The 17,492-nt window shown below is 46.5% G+C and overlaps 1 protein-coding gene across 1 annotated transcript in view; it reads left to right on the top strand.

Moving 5' to 3' along the window:
- The first annotated feature begins 500 nt into the window (after nucleotides 1–500).
- Nucleotides 501–17,492, top strand: part of LOC126530933 (uncharacterized) — a 108,266-nt gene continuing 91,274 nt past the window's right edge. The window contains exon 1 of the mRNA XM_050178262.3: nucleotides 501–7,320. Within this exon, the coding sequence (XP_050034219.2) occupies nucleotides 6,648–7,320 (673 nt within the window). The 5' untranslated portion in view covers nucleotides 501–6,647. The remainder of the gene's footprint in view (nucleotides 7,321–17,492) is intronic.

The raw sequence follows: 17,492 nt of genomic DNA, 5'->3' as shown, positions 1-17,492 counted from the left end.
ATCCCTGAAACTTCAATAACTGTTGCTACGTCCCTTTTATTCGAGCAAAAATGAAGATTCGACTACTTCGAAGAGTGAATTCTCGAAACGAATGCGAATCCAGTAGCAATTACTATTCAGTTTCCATGTGATTTCGAGTATTTACGGATCTCTGTTTTTCAGTAGAAGTCGGGTACCTTTTTTCACTGGTCAACAGAGAATAAGCGATGTGTCCTGCGGCACCGTACGCGCTGTGTACTTCCGAGGCTATGTTTAGAATGTACAGTGACCGGCCACATCGCGCGCAGTTTGCAGACGAGCACGCACCTGTGCTGCTGCTTCTCCTCCTCTTGCGTCAGATGGGACCACCGAGCACCGGGAGCGCAACAGAGGCCTTCGGCGCGGCAGTAGCAGCAGCAGCAGCCAGCCAGCCAGCCAGCCAAGCCGTCGAGCGGCTCGGGCTGCGGCAGTGCTTGCCCGCTCCTCTTCCCGGCGGGATCGATTCGAACGCGCGCGCGCTCGGGCCCCGGGCCCGCGCACTTGCCGAACGAACCCCGCTTCGGTCTCGACGCACGCACAGCGCGGGCGCGGACGCTGCGCTGCCACTCGCGGCTCGGCGCGCTCACCTGCCTGTCGGAGCGCGCGCGCGCGCCCCGCTGGAAGCAAGGAGTGCGGAATGCGCCTTCCGACCGCATCTCGGAGCCTCGCACCAGCTTGGATACCCGGCAATCTGCTGAAGACTTGGGCTGTGGCTCCGTTCGAGTATGCTGCCGTTCTGACTGAGCAGAAGAGCATCTAGAGCTGCCGCGGAAACGCAGCTCTCGAGCGCATGTCGTTGCGTCTCCTCATACTAGGTAGCCACGGGCGTTGTAGGCAATTTAGGCTGCAGGTTCAGTTGCACTGACTACAGGAATGAGTGTCTGAAAGCACGCGATATGAATGCCGGAATGTGGCTCCAGACTTCACCTCGTGGCAGAATCTCTTCTTGAAGACCTAAGAGCTCCCGAGAACTTCAGCCGTGTCACGGATTGCTTCGACAGCCAGAGAGAGAGTGTGCCATACTACGTCTGAAACGGCTGCTGACGAAGCTAAGATCCCGACGCCATCTTTTTGGCCTTACGCCCTTCAGTACTCGGAAGATTGCGAAACTGTGCGACCTCCAGCGTGCCACTGTGTGAGGAAGCATTATAGACAGCAGCTCACGACTGAGTAAAGTTTGTTAGGTCTCACGCTCAAGAAGCAACTGTGGTGTTGTGCGCACAGGAAAGGTTTTCAAAAAGACATTTCGGAGGAATCGGCGCATTGTCGCACTTCGAGGCAGGATTTCCTTGTGAACAACATCGCCCGCAGGTAGCAGCGTGCCGCGTCCTAAACGGCAGCTGAAGTCTCTGTAACAAGGTGTGGTGGCCCAAAATTACGCGTTGCTCATTGTCAATGCATTTTAGTGCACCAAACATTCTCCGCCTTCAACACTGACTAGAACCAAAAGTCATGTTGGCGTTCGCACCACCACTCTTTCAGATTTTCCAAAGAGAATCTGGCATCTAGAAAAGTTGCTCAAGTGTGCGACGGTCCATGGAGTAACCGACAACGGGTTGACGCATCAGTGAGTGTTGTGTGTGAAGTAGCTTGTGTTTGAAACCAACGAAGCATTGCAAGCAAGTGGTGTTAAGCGTCTTCGGCGCCGCTAGACGTGCCTGTTGGAGGAGAACTTATTGTGTCATCGCTTCGCTGGAGCATATGACAGTATCTCGCGTGTTCAATGCTGCACATTCCAATCATACATTACTCTTAAGGCAAACTGTAGCCTTTAAGGTGAAGCCAACAAAACAGGGCAAGTTGCTGGCCTCTATGTGTTATACTGTGGAGACTGTGCTCCAGTGTTGAAGCCGCCTTTTTGACACATTGGCTCTGGTTTCTCGGCAAAGACTTGACAGCACCCTTGTGTCCCCAGTGCTCTTAATCACCACGGTATTGAGAGAACGTGCCCAACGCCCACTTGCCGGGGCACGTTTTAGTCGACGGCTTCTCTATGAAACTCTGAGAATTCAGCTCAGCGTAATCGATAGCTCTTTATAGAGACCTTCTTCTACTTTGCTTTGTCTTAGCTTCCGTGTAATATGTCTGAGCTGTTTGTTCTTTCACCTGTCAGCGCTGGCCTGTATCTATAGGGCGTTGATTAACACGATACGTGAAAAGCTGTCATTCAGTCGACTTCTCTGCTTTAAGATTGAAGCGTGTAGAGCCGATTTAGAAGGCCTGAAAGGAATGTTTGCTAACCAACTGTACTTCCAGGTAGAAACAAAAATCTTCATCGTGAAATATATCAAAAAGCATCTTTAGCTCTGGCAATGACTGAAGATTAATTTCATCGGCCAACCTGTTGCCGAGAGGTCGTTAGTAACAGCTGCACTTCGCTCGCTATCGAACACCGCCTGCTTTAAGCAGACTCTGGTAAGAAAGGGCAAAAGTGCGTCAGCTGCAATTTGTCTTTATCCAGAGTTTCAGTGAAAGGTTTGTCGCAGTCGCTGTTGTGCAGTCAGAGCCGTGAAAAGGTTTGATGGACATTTGTGCTTGGTACTCGGATTTTATTTCAGCTCAGTATGAGAGATTCTTACACCAACTCAAACCTTTTATTGGCCTTTCAGTCCTGTAGTCTCGCTGTATGGCTACTCTTTTCAGGCTAATATAAAGCTTAAGCGCACAAGAAATTATTTGAAAGGTAAACGAGGAATCATTCTGGCGCTCCTTCAACGGTTCCTTCGCTAATAAGCTCAATATTTACATAAAAAAAATGACAAGAACTATAGCCATATTTAAAGCACACATGGTCTACCATTTGCTGCCAAATTAAGTTGTGCAACTTGTTTCTGGAACACGCAGCTTCCATTGTGCTTGAGGCAGCAGAGGATTGCTTCGCAAGAGGAGAAGTGTCTCGTTGTAGTCACGTCGTCCGCGTAGATATTTGTCCACCGTGCAGCCCTAAAAACAAATAATGGAAGATTTTGCTCACGTGCCCTCCGGTAACCTCCGTATAGCAACGACCTAAACTAACGCCCAAACAACGCACTCTGACTACGTGATACTGTTTTGTTTTTCCCAAAGACAACTATCCTTAAACAGGAAGAAAAACGACCTGGGAGAAGAAACATATTGTGTCCTTTTTGTGTGTAGCCAGGCGATCGAAACGGAAACAGTGCATTGGCATCACACTCTGCGTTAACCGACGTTCCAGCGACGAGACCAGTTTGCGAATAAGGAGTGATAGATTGCCAAAACATAAAGCTGAGCGAGGAAAAAAAAAAGGAAAGAGACACCCTCTCGCCAGTGAACTGACGGGTGCGCGTCGTGGTGGTCCTTGGTGCTTTTTTCTGAACTGCTGCTATTCGTGAGTGCGTTGCTCTGTGCGTGCCATGTGCAGTGTGCCGCTCTGTGCTGGGTGCATCCGTGCGCGACGGCCCCACGTGCGCGTGCCGGAGAGTGCTTCGAGGTAGACGACACGTTTTATCGCTTCACCCGGCCGGCCCCAGAGGACAAGGCAGGCGGGCTACAAAGCGACGTTCAGCTTGCCAAGCCCAAGCCTTCTCGCCTCTCTCGACTATCGTTCACAGGAGTTAAGGGGGGAGGAGCGAAGAACGCCAATCTTGCATGTCCCAAGCGCCATAGATGTGCAGCTAAGCGCGCAGAAGCCTTTGTTGTGCAAAAAAGGAGGCAAGAAAGGAGATCTCATCCCAGCAATCCATTGCACAAAGTTCCGCGTTTCGGCATACTTGATACCGCTGGAGAAGGATATCTTGAAAAAAAAGAAAGAAGGCCTCCTAAGACGTATCTGAATTCTTCAATCAGCCCTTTCAACTTCTTTAGTGCATGTTTGGCTTAGCGTCTATTTTGAAGTGTAGCCATTGTTCGCCTCGCGCACGAAGTTAGGTGTAGTGAAATATTGCTCTCTTGGGAATATTGCCGATCCCGTTATTCGCTTGAGACGAAAGGTTGTTGAGGAATACATAGAGATAGATCCCTCCAGCTGAAGGAAACCCATTTTGACTGAACTAGCAGATAATCTTAGTGTGATTACTGCAACTGTAGTACATTTTACTTTTAAGGCGAATTTATTGCCTGCGAAAGTTGGTTCTGCGCTCTCTGATTCGCGCTCTCAAGTTCAGCCAGCATTTCGCCAAGCCCATTCATTTGGTAGTTAAGTGCGACAGGTCATCATTTTCAATTACGTACATTCTTTCTATTCACTAGGAAAGACGAGCTGCAAGTAGAAAGCAAGCTTTAGGGCAAATAAGGGGAGACACTTGACAAGAGCATGGAACTAGGAGAGTATTGACTGAACACTGAGCACGTTAATCTATGTGTCATTAAAATCTGCAGGAGAACATACATCAGAAAAGCGATTTGCTTCTTCTTTTATTATTTTTTTGAGAGATAACAAGTATTGTGATTCACACTAACAATACAGAGGAAACGTCGAATAGGAAACGGGTTAAGGCCTTTGTATGGAGAGCGCAAGGGTGCTACTGCTCGAAGTCGTAGCCAAGCCGGCCTACGTCAGAGACTGCTGTGGTCTGAGCGCTTTACGATCGCAAACCGTCGCGAGTGCCTCACTCTGCTCGCGCCAGTGAAAAGTAGAAAGGTACAAGAGAACAGGAGAGAGGCCAGGTTGGCAGGAGAACCAAGTGGATGCTCGTAAAATCTACTTAGATAAAAAGAAAGAGCGCGAATGTCCAGCGACCTGCTGAAATCGATAAGAGCGGAGGTCGGAGCGCCTCCTTCCTTTACCCATTTTAGCGTTTCAAGGTTTCACTGAACGTGTTGCTGACTATATTACAGGTTCGTTTCTTCGTCCCCGTTTGTGTTTATTCCATATGCTCACGTAAAAAAACTAGTGTGTCGAGTTTTGCGGGGATAACAAAACAAGTCTTGCGAGCAGGTAAAAAGAAACAAAGGAATTGAGACCATACTTATTGCAAGTGCTTTTGAGTGTAGTTTGTTTCGCAGGTACTAGGAAAATGTACTCGGTTGCTAGCTGTGCAAGCGACACCTAGCGACAGTTGCTTTCTGCACCATTTGTCAGAGTCTCAGCAGTGGTTGCTTTTCTTGTACCAAATATCGTTAGTATTGCACAGAAAAAAAGTTAATACATCCAACAGATTTTGCTTAAGAAAGAAAGGCAGAGTGCACTCAAATAGATACTCTTGCCAAGCAGGGAGCACTGCTTGCTAAGATTATCTGGTCACGGAAAGACATAACTGTTCTTGTGATCTAAAGTAAATAACCGTATACGAAGTACACTTGTATTCGGGAGCATGGCACTGTTTTTGCAGAAACCAAGTAGGTTCCGGGAATGAAGACACAGTGATTTAAGCGATACGATACAGGGAGCGGTATAGAAAATAAGCAAACAGGGCTGCAAAAGTATCCCTCCGTCCAAGGCGGGGTTCGAAGAAGAAGGCACAGGTAGCCGTAATCAAGACGAATAACAGCCGCGAATCGTTCACGACAGGAAGCAGGAACAGGAAAAAGGAAGCTCAGCTGCTTGACTTGCTTTTGTTTAACTACCTTCTGCTTTACTTCTTGTTTTGTATTAGGATAAACTTGGAAGAAGTGGGCTAAGCAACTCATTTTTCTGGCTTAAGGAAAAGAGACGCGATTACACAGGAGAAGTCGACAAAGTGAATTTATCAGCAGATCATCAGTATGGCCATGAAGTAGCCATGAATGACAAAGCATGCTACATATACGATGCAGTTAAGCGAAAAATGATACATGTCGCATAAAGGAAATATGGGCCGGTTATCACTTAGGTAATACTCGGCACTCATGATGGAAACCGCTACTCGAATCAGCGAGTAGATTAGGGCGGCAATATTGATTTTGCGATTATGTTGGCAACTTAACGAGAATAGGCGCAGCTTTAAAAAAAAAGAAACGTTGCTTGGATCAGTCAGCAGAGGAATAAAAATAAACCGTAGGAAAGACTTTCCTAAAGTTTGCTTCAAGTTCTTTTTTTCAGTGAAAATCGCTCATAATTGCCTAGTAACGAGCTCATTTTCGCCAATCCCTTGTTCAAACAAAGGCACGAAAGATAGCGAGCGAGCAGAGGAAAGCGCAAACAAGAAAACGGGCCATCAAGGGTACCACACTGCGCGCTTGGGACATAACGTGACTGACACGAGAGAGAGCGTTCACCGAAGTGTCGCCACCGCTTGAAACGACAATTAGGGCCCCTCCGGGGGGCCGCTATCAGGTAGACCGGTGGATAACAGAACTGGTGCTGTTATTCTTCGCGGGAGGAACTTTGAGTCAATCAGCCTAATCGACGCCCGAGTGGGACCGGAGGCGCGGCAGGGTGGTTTTAATGATCATCGATTGAAAAGCGGCGCGGGGGCACTCCGATGGTGGGCCTCGAACATGCTGCTCAAAGAGGCTGTTTCAGTGCTGCCGTCTTCAGCCATTGCACCAAAACGTGACCTGCATCCTCGCATCGAGCAGTTACCAAACAACGAGTGTGGCCTCCACTTAGAGACCGCGACGGCGACCGAAACCGAAGTTTTATGACATTGCCGCCGAACGACCACGTCGATTGACCAAACGCTCTCCGAGGAGAAGCTGAGCCGAAGTTCGCCCCGCGGCAAAGCGGCGTTCAGTCGTATCGGAGAGCGATGAGCTCTCCGGCCGTCAAAGCTGCCGAAGAGTGCCCAAACGTCGTCGACGCCAGAATGCCGAGCGCGGGCAACGCCAAACCAAGGGTGCCGAAGGTAGATGAGTGCCGCATCGTGATCACCGACTGCGACGGGACGGACGACGCCACCGACAGAGACAGCCGCGTCGCGGCCTGGTTGGGACAGGACGCATCGGGGTCGTCCGCCCTCGAAGAAGGCGAGCTGTCGCGCAGCGACAGCCAGCCACGTCGCCACCACAAGCACCGCCACAAGCGGCGGCAGCGCAAGCACCACCACCACCGCCACTCCTCGACCCACAGCCGGTCGTCCCGGTCGGATGAGCCAACGGCGAGTCGCTGCCAGAGCAGCAGGCTCGTGGTCGAGGTCGACGACGACTTCGCGTCCGAGTGCGACACCGTTGCCACAGCGCGCTCCGAGGGTGCCTGGTCCGGATTGGCACCACCCGACAAGGATGACCGGAAGCGCAGGAACAAGAGAAAGCGGAAGCGGAAGCCCGGTGAGGATGACGACGACGAGGACAGCCAGGAAGGAGGCGGCAAGCGTGACAAGAAAGCCGAGATGATAGTGGTGACCGTGAGTGCGGTCATCCTCACCATCGCCCTGCTACTAATCGGCATCACTCTGGCACTGACGCCCAAGATCGACGAGATGGGTGAGTGCAGCAACGTGTTTACACGACGACCTCTATTGATAAGACCACGGAGAAAGAGGCTGTTATGTGAAGCTAGATTGATGTAATAGAATTTTGTGACCGTGCCATTTTTACCGCATTTGTATGTTAGGTATATTAGAAAACAGTACCAATGGATAGATAGCGGGCACCGCATTAGAGTTCCCGAAGCGGCTGGATCGGATAGCTGTGTACAGGTGAGGTTTTGACTATCAAATATGAAGTGAGGTTCATGCGTTTCGAAAAGAGAATGACCCTCATTTTGCCTACAGTGCCTTGTACTATTTTTCAGCATAAAACAATCCACAAATCCAAAAAGTAGCCACAAAATGATGCAACTTATGTAATGACGCCATCCGTGACGAGGTTATGTCAAAACACTCTAGAAAATATTTTTTTCCAGCGTTTGAAATTTCTTAAGCAGCAGTAGCTGCCCCTCCTCTCCCCCCGCTGCCCCCCCCCCCCTCGCCGCACACCCCAAACTATTCTTGAAGAAGTTTATTATATTTGTGTTCTGGTTTCCTTATAATTTGTGTTTACCCTTCGTGCCCATTTAATTGAGTAAACTGTTTAGGGCTATCATTTGCGTGGTGTCCTGTCTACAGGTTGGACAGACGTGGCACTGCGCAAATGATAGCGCCCGATAACAAAAGCTCAATGTCTTAAAGACTGCACGTAGTTAAGTGCACGCCTCTGCATACGGATTTCAATCAAGGCTTGTAGGTAGATTCAAGGAATGTAGGCTAGAGCAAAATGTTTTGGGTGCAGAGGACTAGCCATATCTTTGTAAAAGGAAAAGGAGTTCCAGCGTTGGTGATTTATCTGTTTCGAAAGTGACCGGCGTTTTTTCTTAGAATCCCTTTAGCTTACGTGAATACGTTACTTGATGCGCTTCCTTGGAGCCAATTCGCAAAAAGCTTGCCTTGTGGGAAGGCGTAAGAGAAAAAAACAAGAGCTGTGGCTTCTCCATCTCCCAAATTCGGTATGTTCTTTCGCAAAACTAAACAGTTATCGTTTTCTCTAGTTCTTCCGTTATTTATTTCACCATTAACATTTTCAAGTTACGTGACACAAGAGTCTGTGCTGAAATAAATTTCTGCAAATCGGTCGGATTGGGCTAGGCTACCTAACCTTCAAATTTACAGCTGAGGAAAAGTTGTACAATTTGGACTGGTGTGAAACTTACGGCACTTGCATTGTGCAGGGTTGGCCTAGTCCGTTCTTTGGCCATGCTGTTAGTATCCAACATATGTAAAGATAACTATAGACATATGGGCACATGTCTGAATATCGCCCAATTGCATTTGATAAGTCCACCATGGTCTGCTTAGGCCTGAAGTAGGTAACTGCGAACAAAATTTAAAAAATATGCATAGTCTCTTATTTACTCCACAGTTCTGAAAATTTGGTAGCGCCAGAAGAAAGTTTTTTTTTCGCAGATAAAACTTGCACTTATCTACGACCTAGCAGTAGCACTAATACTTTGCGAAAATCTGCGGCCGAAGGTACCTCTGACCTGTCTGGCTAAATTTGTTAGGGGGCAGCAAGTCGCATCAAAGCGTTTCGTTTTAGTAATACATAGTCTGCACCATGTCTCAAGATACGTTCAACAAAATTCTGAAGAATCCGGCTAATATCTCGGAAAGCGCGACGTGTTTTATTTTCGCCGAAGAGATCCATCGCAAGTATTTGATTGCTTTCTTACGGCGTACGTTGAAAATATCCCCGGCGTAGGCGCACTCGAGAGCTCAACGCCGGCTCCGCTTTCCGTTCGAAGAGCTTATTAAAGACGTATTGACGCTGCTGCGAATAAATATTTACTGAGTGTCAGAGCCTACAACTTCAGAGTTCAGCTGGATGAACGGGAGACAAACGTTGTACGGCTGAGATCGGTCCGCAGTCCGGCGTCGACCATCAATGTGCGTAGCACCTCTCCGACATGGTTCGATAGGAGCCACATAAGGCCACGAATGCATGTTAGCAAGCACGACGCAGTTAGCACGCGTAATGGACCCTTGAGAATCATGCTGAAGAAATACTTTTTTGCAGGCTGGTAGGTTCATACTGGATTCTATAGTATACTGCACGAAATGTACACTGCAAATTGCAGGGTAAAAGGCACGAGAAGAAACGGGGTTGCCGAGGGACCCGAGTTTTATTAATCGTATCGTAAGAAGGCAACAAGCAATGACACCAAGGACAGCTTAGGAGAAGTTACTTGTACTTACCAATAGAATTAAAGAAATGACGAATTAATGGAAACGAAAGTGAATGGTGTCATTGTTTGTTGGCTTCTTATGATATTGAAATAAATCAGGCCCTTCGGTAACCCGCTTTTTTCTCGCGCCGGGACACACCCCGCACAGAGACAAAAATATTACACCACGATATGAACATCGACCCAATTCCCGGATACAGCAACCTACTTGCACTTCTTTGTTTTGCGCCCTTCCTCTACGCTTTAAACGACATGCGAAAAATGTTTACTCACTCCTACGTATACGGACAAGATAAATGTCAGCTAGGAGCGTAAGTACTACTACAACAAATAACGGGAATAACAGTCCATAGGTTTACAGATTTCCGCGCTGGCGATCGCTTTTTCAAGTTGCCATTCATTTTTTATCCTATGGAGAGGATGTGCGTTGATTCATTGCGGTATTTGTAAAAATAGTCGAGGAACAGTGGCTGTTCTCGCGAGCTTGGTTCCTCGATGTAGAATTCTACGTCAGCGTGGTTATGCAGTCTGGTTAAAGTTAAAGTTAAAGTCTGGTTAAAGTTAAAGCAATGCGACTAGGCTATATATTTTTCTTAACACATATGACGCATTAGAGGGAGCATTGACATAGTACATTTGAAGCTTCCCTAGACGGTTTTAACGGATCCATCACAAGTGCTTGCCTTTCCTGAGCGCCCACGAACGATACTTATTTCGAAGACTCGGGAAAAAAAGAAGTAGCCACGATACTGCCTTTGCATCTGAATTTTTTTTGTCGTTTACTGTATGTACCAACAATCTTGTGCGCAAAGCACATGTCCGTTTAAACCTACCTATTCTGCAGGACTACATTTTATACGGACGGCTATTTACATGATAGTAAATATTTGACATGGCGCCGGAATACTTCGTTACACCTAGATGCACATTGTAGAAAACTTCGTTTTCGAACTCAAGATTCAGAAGAAAAAAAAATACAAGAAAGCGAGCCACTGTGCAAACGAAGTTCGTTCTTTCAGCGAAGGCGACTAGGGAACTGCGCTGTTTACATTGAAACGAGGATATAAAAATGGGAGAAGTCGACGCTTTTCTGCAGACAATCGCGAGGCGTATCACCATGAGTTAATGCCGCCAGAGGACGGCCATCTTTTTTTGCCCCACGTTACGCGGATATTGTTTCGGCATCACTTCTCGCGAGGTCCATTTCCATCACCAATGCACAAATTTACAAACAAGGTCGCGTGGGACGTGCCCACTGTTGAATCCGACAACAGCGATATAAAGCACGACGTCAGCTGGTGTAGCCTCCCGACGTGAGGAAGTTTTCAATCAGTAGCTCGCACGCCTCAAAGACGTGATAGGAATGCGCAATGGCTCTCGTCTTCCCGCTTCGGCTTGTTTCAGTTTCAACTCCTTAGATGCGTTCCCCGGCGCAACCTCCGAGAAATGACGCGTTTACACCGCCAAGGGAGTACTCGTTCGTGACGCGAAGTTCCAAAACAGACCAAGAAACGCTGTTAAAAAAAAAAAGACGCGATAGCTTTTAAGAAATTGTAAATGGATCGAGCCAATCTAGGACAAAGCAAGCGTCGACATTCAAGGAGGAGAGAAGGCGTCGGCAGCGAGCTCTCGCGACGTAGCCTGAAGGCTAACTTTTGGGAACTGTTTAGATGGCGAGAACGTCATTGCAAGACCTAGAATCGACCAGTGTCTGTGGCGAAGAAAAGTCGGAACACCACTCAGTCGTCCATGCCCGACGGGCCAGAAGGACACGAAGTTAAAAAAAATAAAAAAAAGCTTTTCGAATGTCACGGTCCGCGGAAAAAGCTTGTGCTGACGTTTGCACCTCGTGCGTCCTTTCCTCGCCGACTAACTTTGGAGCCGTAGGCGTAGTCTGTAGGAAATTGTGGTTCTTTTTAGTGTGTGCATTCCCTGACTGCGAAGCTACTGCTAGACGTATTTGATGAGAACAATGCATTTTTTCATTTCGGTTGTTTAGGGCCAATATTAAGTGCGAGAGAGACTATTTCACCCATCATCTGCGATATTTCATTTGGAGTTCCGCAAGAAAAAAAATTATTTTTTGACAGTGCTTAAATAGCTTGAGAGAAATCGCAAAGAAGAATCCTGTTTATATAGTTCCTGTACAGCCAACATATTTTGAAGACTTCATACTTCGTATGGCGTCGTACTAGAATTCAATGTCCTTAGTATTAGTTGTGCTGGAGTTTACAATAAATATAGCGGGTAAAAATTACGGAATCAAGCTGTGAATTTATGCGTTCGTAAGTACCAGATAATACTTATTTCGTGTTTATGCTACATCAAAAAACATCACAATTCGGGTACCGTGGGTTAATCTTGATTACGTGATTTTGCTCTTCTATGGGACGTTTTCGAAAAAAGTAAAATGCACTTGCGCTCAAATTTATGCTTGATTGAAACGGGCATGCGCAAGTTCAAACCACTGTACGCCTCTTTCAGAATGGAAAACATATGCTTTTTATTATGTTCTATACCACATGTAGGTCCCACTCCCTTCGAAGATGGCAGGGCTAGGTACACTGCAACAACCACCAAGTTTTTGTAAAAAGCGAATAATATGAATTTAGTTTTGAGGGACGCATTGTTGGGATTTAAAACCTCTTGAGTGCTCAAGATAGAGCAGGACAAGGAGTTACGAGCGTTGAGTCACCAATAGACAGTTGAATGCGGGAGCCTCGTCCACACTTAAATCTTGAGTACCTCGTAGGCACTTGGCCCGGATTTTTTCTTTAGTGTAGCGCCAGCGCATACCTCAGAGTGTGGCTATGATGGGTCGGAAACTTGAAGTTTGAAACAAGGCGGAGTGAACATTCTTGGTCAAAAGAAGTAATTTTGCCTAAAAGAAAAAGTTTATCCCTGAGAAATGGGAAAACGCTACTGCGGTGAGTATTGTACTGAGAATGAGCAATGCGCCCTGCATTCATTTCGGAGTTCATTTTTGCGTTAAAGCGGTTGCGGTGGGATGCACTGAGATTGGCGATTTATATCGTAGTACAAGCGGTGCAATTGTCTAGCGGTAAAAAAGAAAAAAAAAAGGCGAAGGAAAAAAAATGTGGGGTAGTCTCTTTATTGAAAACTGCAATAGCTACGTTAATACGATCTTGGATTGTTTCAATTCATTCTTCCCAACGCGGGTAAATGCTAGCCTCTAAATTAGTTTAATTAATGGCGGCTTTAATGGAATGGTTCGGCGGTTAGTTTTCAGACTAAAACAAAATTTTTCTTCAACTGCGAAGCTTTTTAGCCGAACAGCACCACCGGACACTGCTGGTCTTTCTCCGAGAATCCGGCGGGTATCTAAACGCGTAAATAATTCTTTATGCCAGAAGGCGCGTTGTCGCAAAAAAAAAAAAAAAAAGCCCATGGTTGGCTTTTGTAGTCTCGCTTGTGCCGAGGCATAATGCCGCTTGTTTCAGGAACCTACCTCGATGTTACGAATTTTCGTGGAACACGCGTCTTTAGTTCTGTCATGAGTCTTCACCACATAAACCATATTCAAGTATGCAAGGCAGGTATTCTGTCTACATTTTTCTCTTTCTTAGCAGGATTATTGCTATGCAGTATCAGTTAACACGTTGCCAGGATAAGTTTCTACTAGGCCAGCTATATCGAAGGCCGCATGTGAAGTGAACTATGCCTACAGGCTAAGGTGAGGTATGACTACCAGCCTATCAGACCATGCGACAGACGTTTTTGATAACAGAGCGGAATTCTCTGTTACAGAAGTGAATTATTGAAACATGGTTAGCGCCTCAATTCACAGGACGTATGCTTATCAAACATGTCAGTGAAAAAATGAAATTGACCACACTAGTGTAAGCACGAATCTAACGGACACTTACGGGAAGTGCAATCCAGAAGAGTTTCTTTTGCTACAGAGAAACTTTGATATGGATGCGATTACGGCTAGTAAGAAGACGCATTATGCCTAATTTGGCCATAATCACTACAAACGCAGATTTAATATAAATGTGATGTCACTCGCGCAGCTGTTATACACTGCGAAAGCAGCACGAATAATGTTTCTGTTTTTATGGGGTCGCATTTTTTGGTGACTGAAGTTGTTTAGTGTATGCAAATAGTCACGGTGTTGCTGAAGATGACTTTTGTAATCAAAGTAATTTAACGAAGGTGAAGGTGGACCATTTTGATACAGAATAATGTCCGTACTAAATTTAGGTATTTCAGTGTTTAATCAGAGTTGTTCTTAAACTAGGGCAGATATAAGTCGGGTGACCGTCTGAGCACAGAGCGCATCAATTTGAATGTGCTGTAGGGCCATAACTGATTAGGATCTGCGTTGCATGATTGCATTATTGTGTTTAGTGTGTCCGCAGCTAAGCTGCAGTGCCTAGCCACTGCGGCTTTGGTTATATACTAAGGTAGACGAGAGAACAAATATGTTTATTCACCATAAGGAGAACACATCAGTTGTTTCTTAGGCGAAGCTTTCTTTGCGTCTTCCTTGGGCTTTTCCACTGCTGATGCTGCTGTTGTCTTGCACGCCGCGTCAGGGGTGGTTGAGAAGGTATATAATGGACATGACCAGGGCGCGGAAGAGGTGTCTATGACATCTTTCCAGTGAACTCCCCGGTCATCGCCACAATGCCCTTTGGAGCTTCCTGGCTGTCGACACAATGCCGTTCGGAGGGCTGCATTTGCCTGTGAGCCCCCCGCAAAACCATTGTAGAAGCTCCAGCGCATACCATTGCACTCACGAGCACTAGCCCAGAGCGGAGACAGAATGGCAGACAAAGGAGACAGAGATTACGTAAAGCCAGCTCCGTCAAGGAGCGACCTTGCCATTCGCTCGTGGCAGCTTGCATGCATGGGAGGATAGCGGTGAAAGAAAAGGCGCCGTCGGAAATGTTGCTTCGTTTGGGGTCTCTTTACTAAAAAGAGCGCTAGAATTTGACATAGCGACAGTTGCAGACAAACTGTTAAAAAAACAATAAGAATCCGAGGTACGTTGCGGCACACTCCTGCAAGTTTTGAAAAATACCGTGCAAGTTTATCCAAGCGGACAACTGACGCTAGGTGTGCAGAGGCAAAGCCGGATTAAAACACCGCAGCCTCAAGACGCCAATACACAAGCGGCCGTCCAGCAAATGAGCACTTCAGCCACGATGTCCCAACCTTGCAACAGTGAGAGGCCGCGCTACGTGGCGGAAGCCCGGGGAGCCAGCGGGCGCTGCTTTGTCAGACACGGCACGTGGCGGCAGCTATTTCTGTTAAGCCTTCTATAAAAAAACTTTGAAGAGAGTCTTCTCAAAAGCGTCTTAAGAAGAAAGTCTTTTTAAGCCTCCTCTCTCTCTCTCTGCCACATTGCGATGCGCGGTGGGAAGGAATGACAATGCTAACGTTCTCGCAGGCTACGAACAATGGCGCACAACAGCGCCTCAAGCAAACACGTCTCGCTGTGTGTTCTGTGTGCTGCGTAGGCAAATACAAGTCGTGCACTCAAGGCAACATTCAACATCGCGCCGAGATTGTCGTATGCCGTCACCACCAACGCCAAATATCGTCAATGAATAGGAACAGCCCAAATCCTTCGCTTTCAGCGATTCCCGCAGTGCGTGAGATCTGCATATTTTTATTTCATGGACTTTGGTTTGGATCGCATAGATTTTTTTTTTCTTAAACTTCTTTTAGACACAAAATGGCGATAGTGGGTCCACCAGCGCACTTCTTCACAATTGCACGCAATAGAAACACGCATGTTACACTAAGGTGCAAACTGAAGCTGTGCGCAACCTAAAACTTTCTTTTAATCATTCACGATTTTAGCACTATTGCAATGGTCCTTGCACCCGTGCTCGCTGATCCTTTTCATCGTCACGCTGCCTGTTGAGTTGTTCACGTAGCTTCTACGGGTGTTACTTAAATTGTGTCAAACGCAAGCGATACTGTTGAAATGAAAGTCAGGAAGGCATTAAAGACCAAAAAAAAAAGAAACAAAGGACGGGGGTTAGGGGAGGATTAGTTTCACCAAATTCCTTTTTGTTGCATTTCGCCATCTACGATCCGCGATTAAGAAATATGCTGAGGGCTGAGATGAAATGCTCGCGTATGTCGTATGTATAGATAAGAACGAATGAAATATTCGTTTGTTCAGTCGCCATATCGCTGTGCCTCTCAGCATTGAAATTCGTTAATTACGAACCGCCGCCGAGCGCTTCGTAATTGACGGGCATAATTAACAGGCTCTTGCGGCCGAAGATATGACGTGCGCACAGTTTGCGCGAATTATAATGAATATTAATTAATGCCGTCCTACTAGAGTTCATGTTGCGCTGTAACTTTTCAGCGTTCGGTAAACAACTGTCTGGCGTAATTGAAGTGAGAAACATGATCACACGAAGCTTTTCTCCGCGCATTAGACTGGCGTGCCGGTGACTTTACGGAACAGCTTCCACTTGCATTATGTGCATGGAACGAGCCTGCATGCTTATGTTTAATATCATACTGAAGTTATGCCGCGTGGCACCCCAAGTGAAAAAAAAAGGAACAGCTTACGATTCTGCATTTTGCTTGCCGGTCTTTTTTTCAGTTATAACGCAACAAAAGCCGTTGGTACCATCTTTGCAGCTATGGATATGTAAATATTTCGGGGGGTTCGGTTTCCACCTGGGGCAAGTTGTGTGGTAGTTAATTTTCCTTTTTCCTATTATTTGTACATTTCATTTCAAAACTGAAAAATTCAAAACGTTTCCGTATGCTATTCTCTTTTTACTTCGACGTCGGTTCCGTGGGGTTAAAAGTTGTAACTAACAACACAAATTCGAGCCCCATTGGTTTCGCCTTATCCTTATGGCTCCAGGAAAATGCAAAGCCAGATTTATGTAAGAAAAAGAAAAGAAAAAACAAAACAAAATAAGAAAAAAAGAGCGCCTGGACACTCTCGTGAAATTCGGATACGAAGGTAGCTTGGAGCTGGTATCTTGAATTCTTCTCTTGCTATTTCGTCTTTTAGAGCGACGCTTTCCGTGACAATGCGTGGTAGTATGCGCGTTCATGACGATAATAGTGACATAAAGAAAGGAAAGAGGCTTGATTCCCTCGCTCATAGATTACGCGTCATCCTCTCCCGCGTTTCCAGGGTGCGTGCGTCTTCTTAGGACAATCGCACACTAGCTCCTGTGAGAGCGCGTTTTTTGCCCACTCCTCGAACGTGCCTGGTACAGATGGCAATTTCACAGAGTGCAGTGATAAATCAGGAAATTGCGTGTGCCACAACTTTCTTTACATTGCTGTCATGTTAGCGTACTTGATGAATGTGTGCAGCGAGGATTTATTTTTTCGCACATTCAAAACCTACGATTACATTTATGTTGCCGTTTACTCCCCGTTTACGCGAGAAAATGGAGAGGACGAAGGAAAGGTCGCGAAACGCAGGTAGTTGCGAAATGGCGTTTCGTCCCCGTTTTGCATGAAAGCGCTGGGAACAGACAACGGCCACGGTTCCCATGAATATCTGATGCTCGCGCAACAAGTGAAAGCAAATGGAGGCACAGGACGGTGACAAACGTGCAAAAATTACACGAGGCACAGCTGCAACAATACTGCACAGGGAACAAAGGAAAATACATCCATATTCAACAAATTCCACAGTGAGCACAGCGTCGCCGCTCGTTGCATGAAATGCAGGAAGTTGGGCCAGTAACTGCCGGGAAGATTGCAGGCATAGCTCACTCTTCCGTCTCTTCTTGCTTGTATATTTTTCGGAGTTAGTTTCTTATCAAATGCGTTGCTTGCTATACAAAAGTCACGGCATATATATTGCAAAAGAAAGTAGTAAAGGGAGAGAAAAAACAAAATTATATTGTGAAAAAGAAGATGTTTCATCCACGGCACAAACTCAAACGTCTTATGCATGGTCAAGTTCTTTAAT

This window comes from Dermacentor andersoni, chromosome 5, assembly GCF_023375885.2.
Source record: "Dermacentor andersoni chromosome 5, qqDerAnde1_hic_scaffold, whole genome shotgun sequence".
Classification (NCBI taxonomy): Eukaryota; Metazoa; Arthropoda; class Arachnida; order Ixodida; family Ixodidae; genus Dermacentor; species Dermacentor andersoni.
This window is presented reverse-complemented; position numbering and strand designations above follow the sequence as displayed.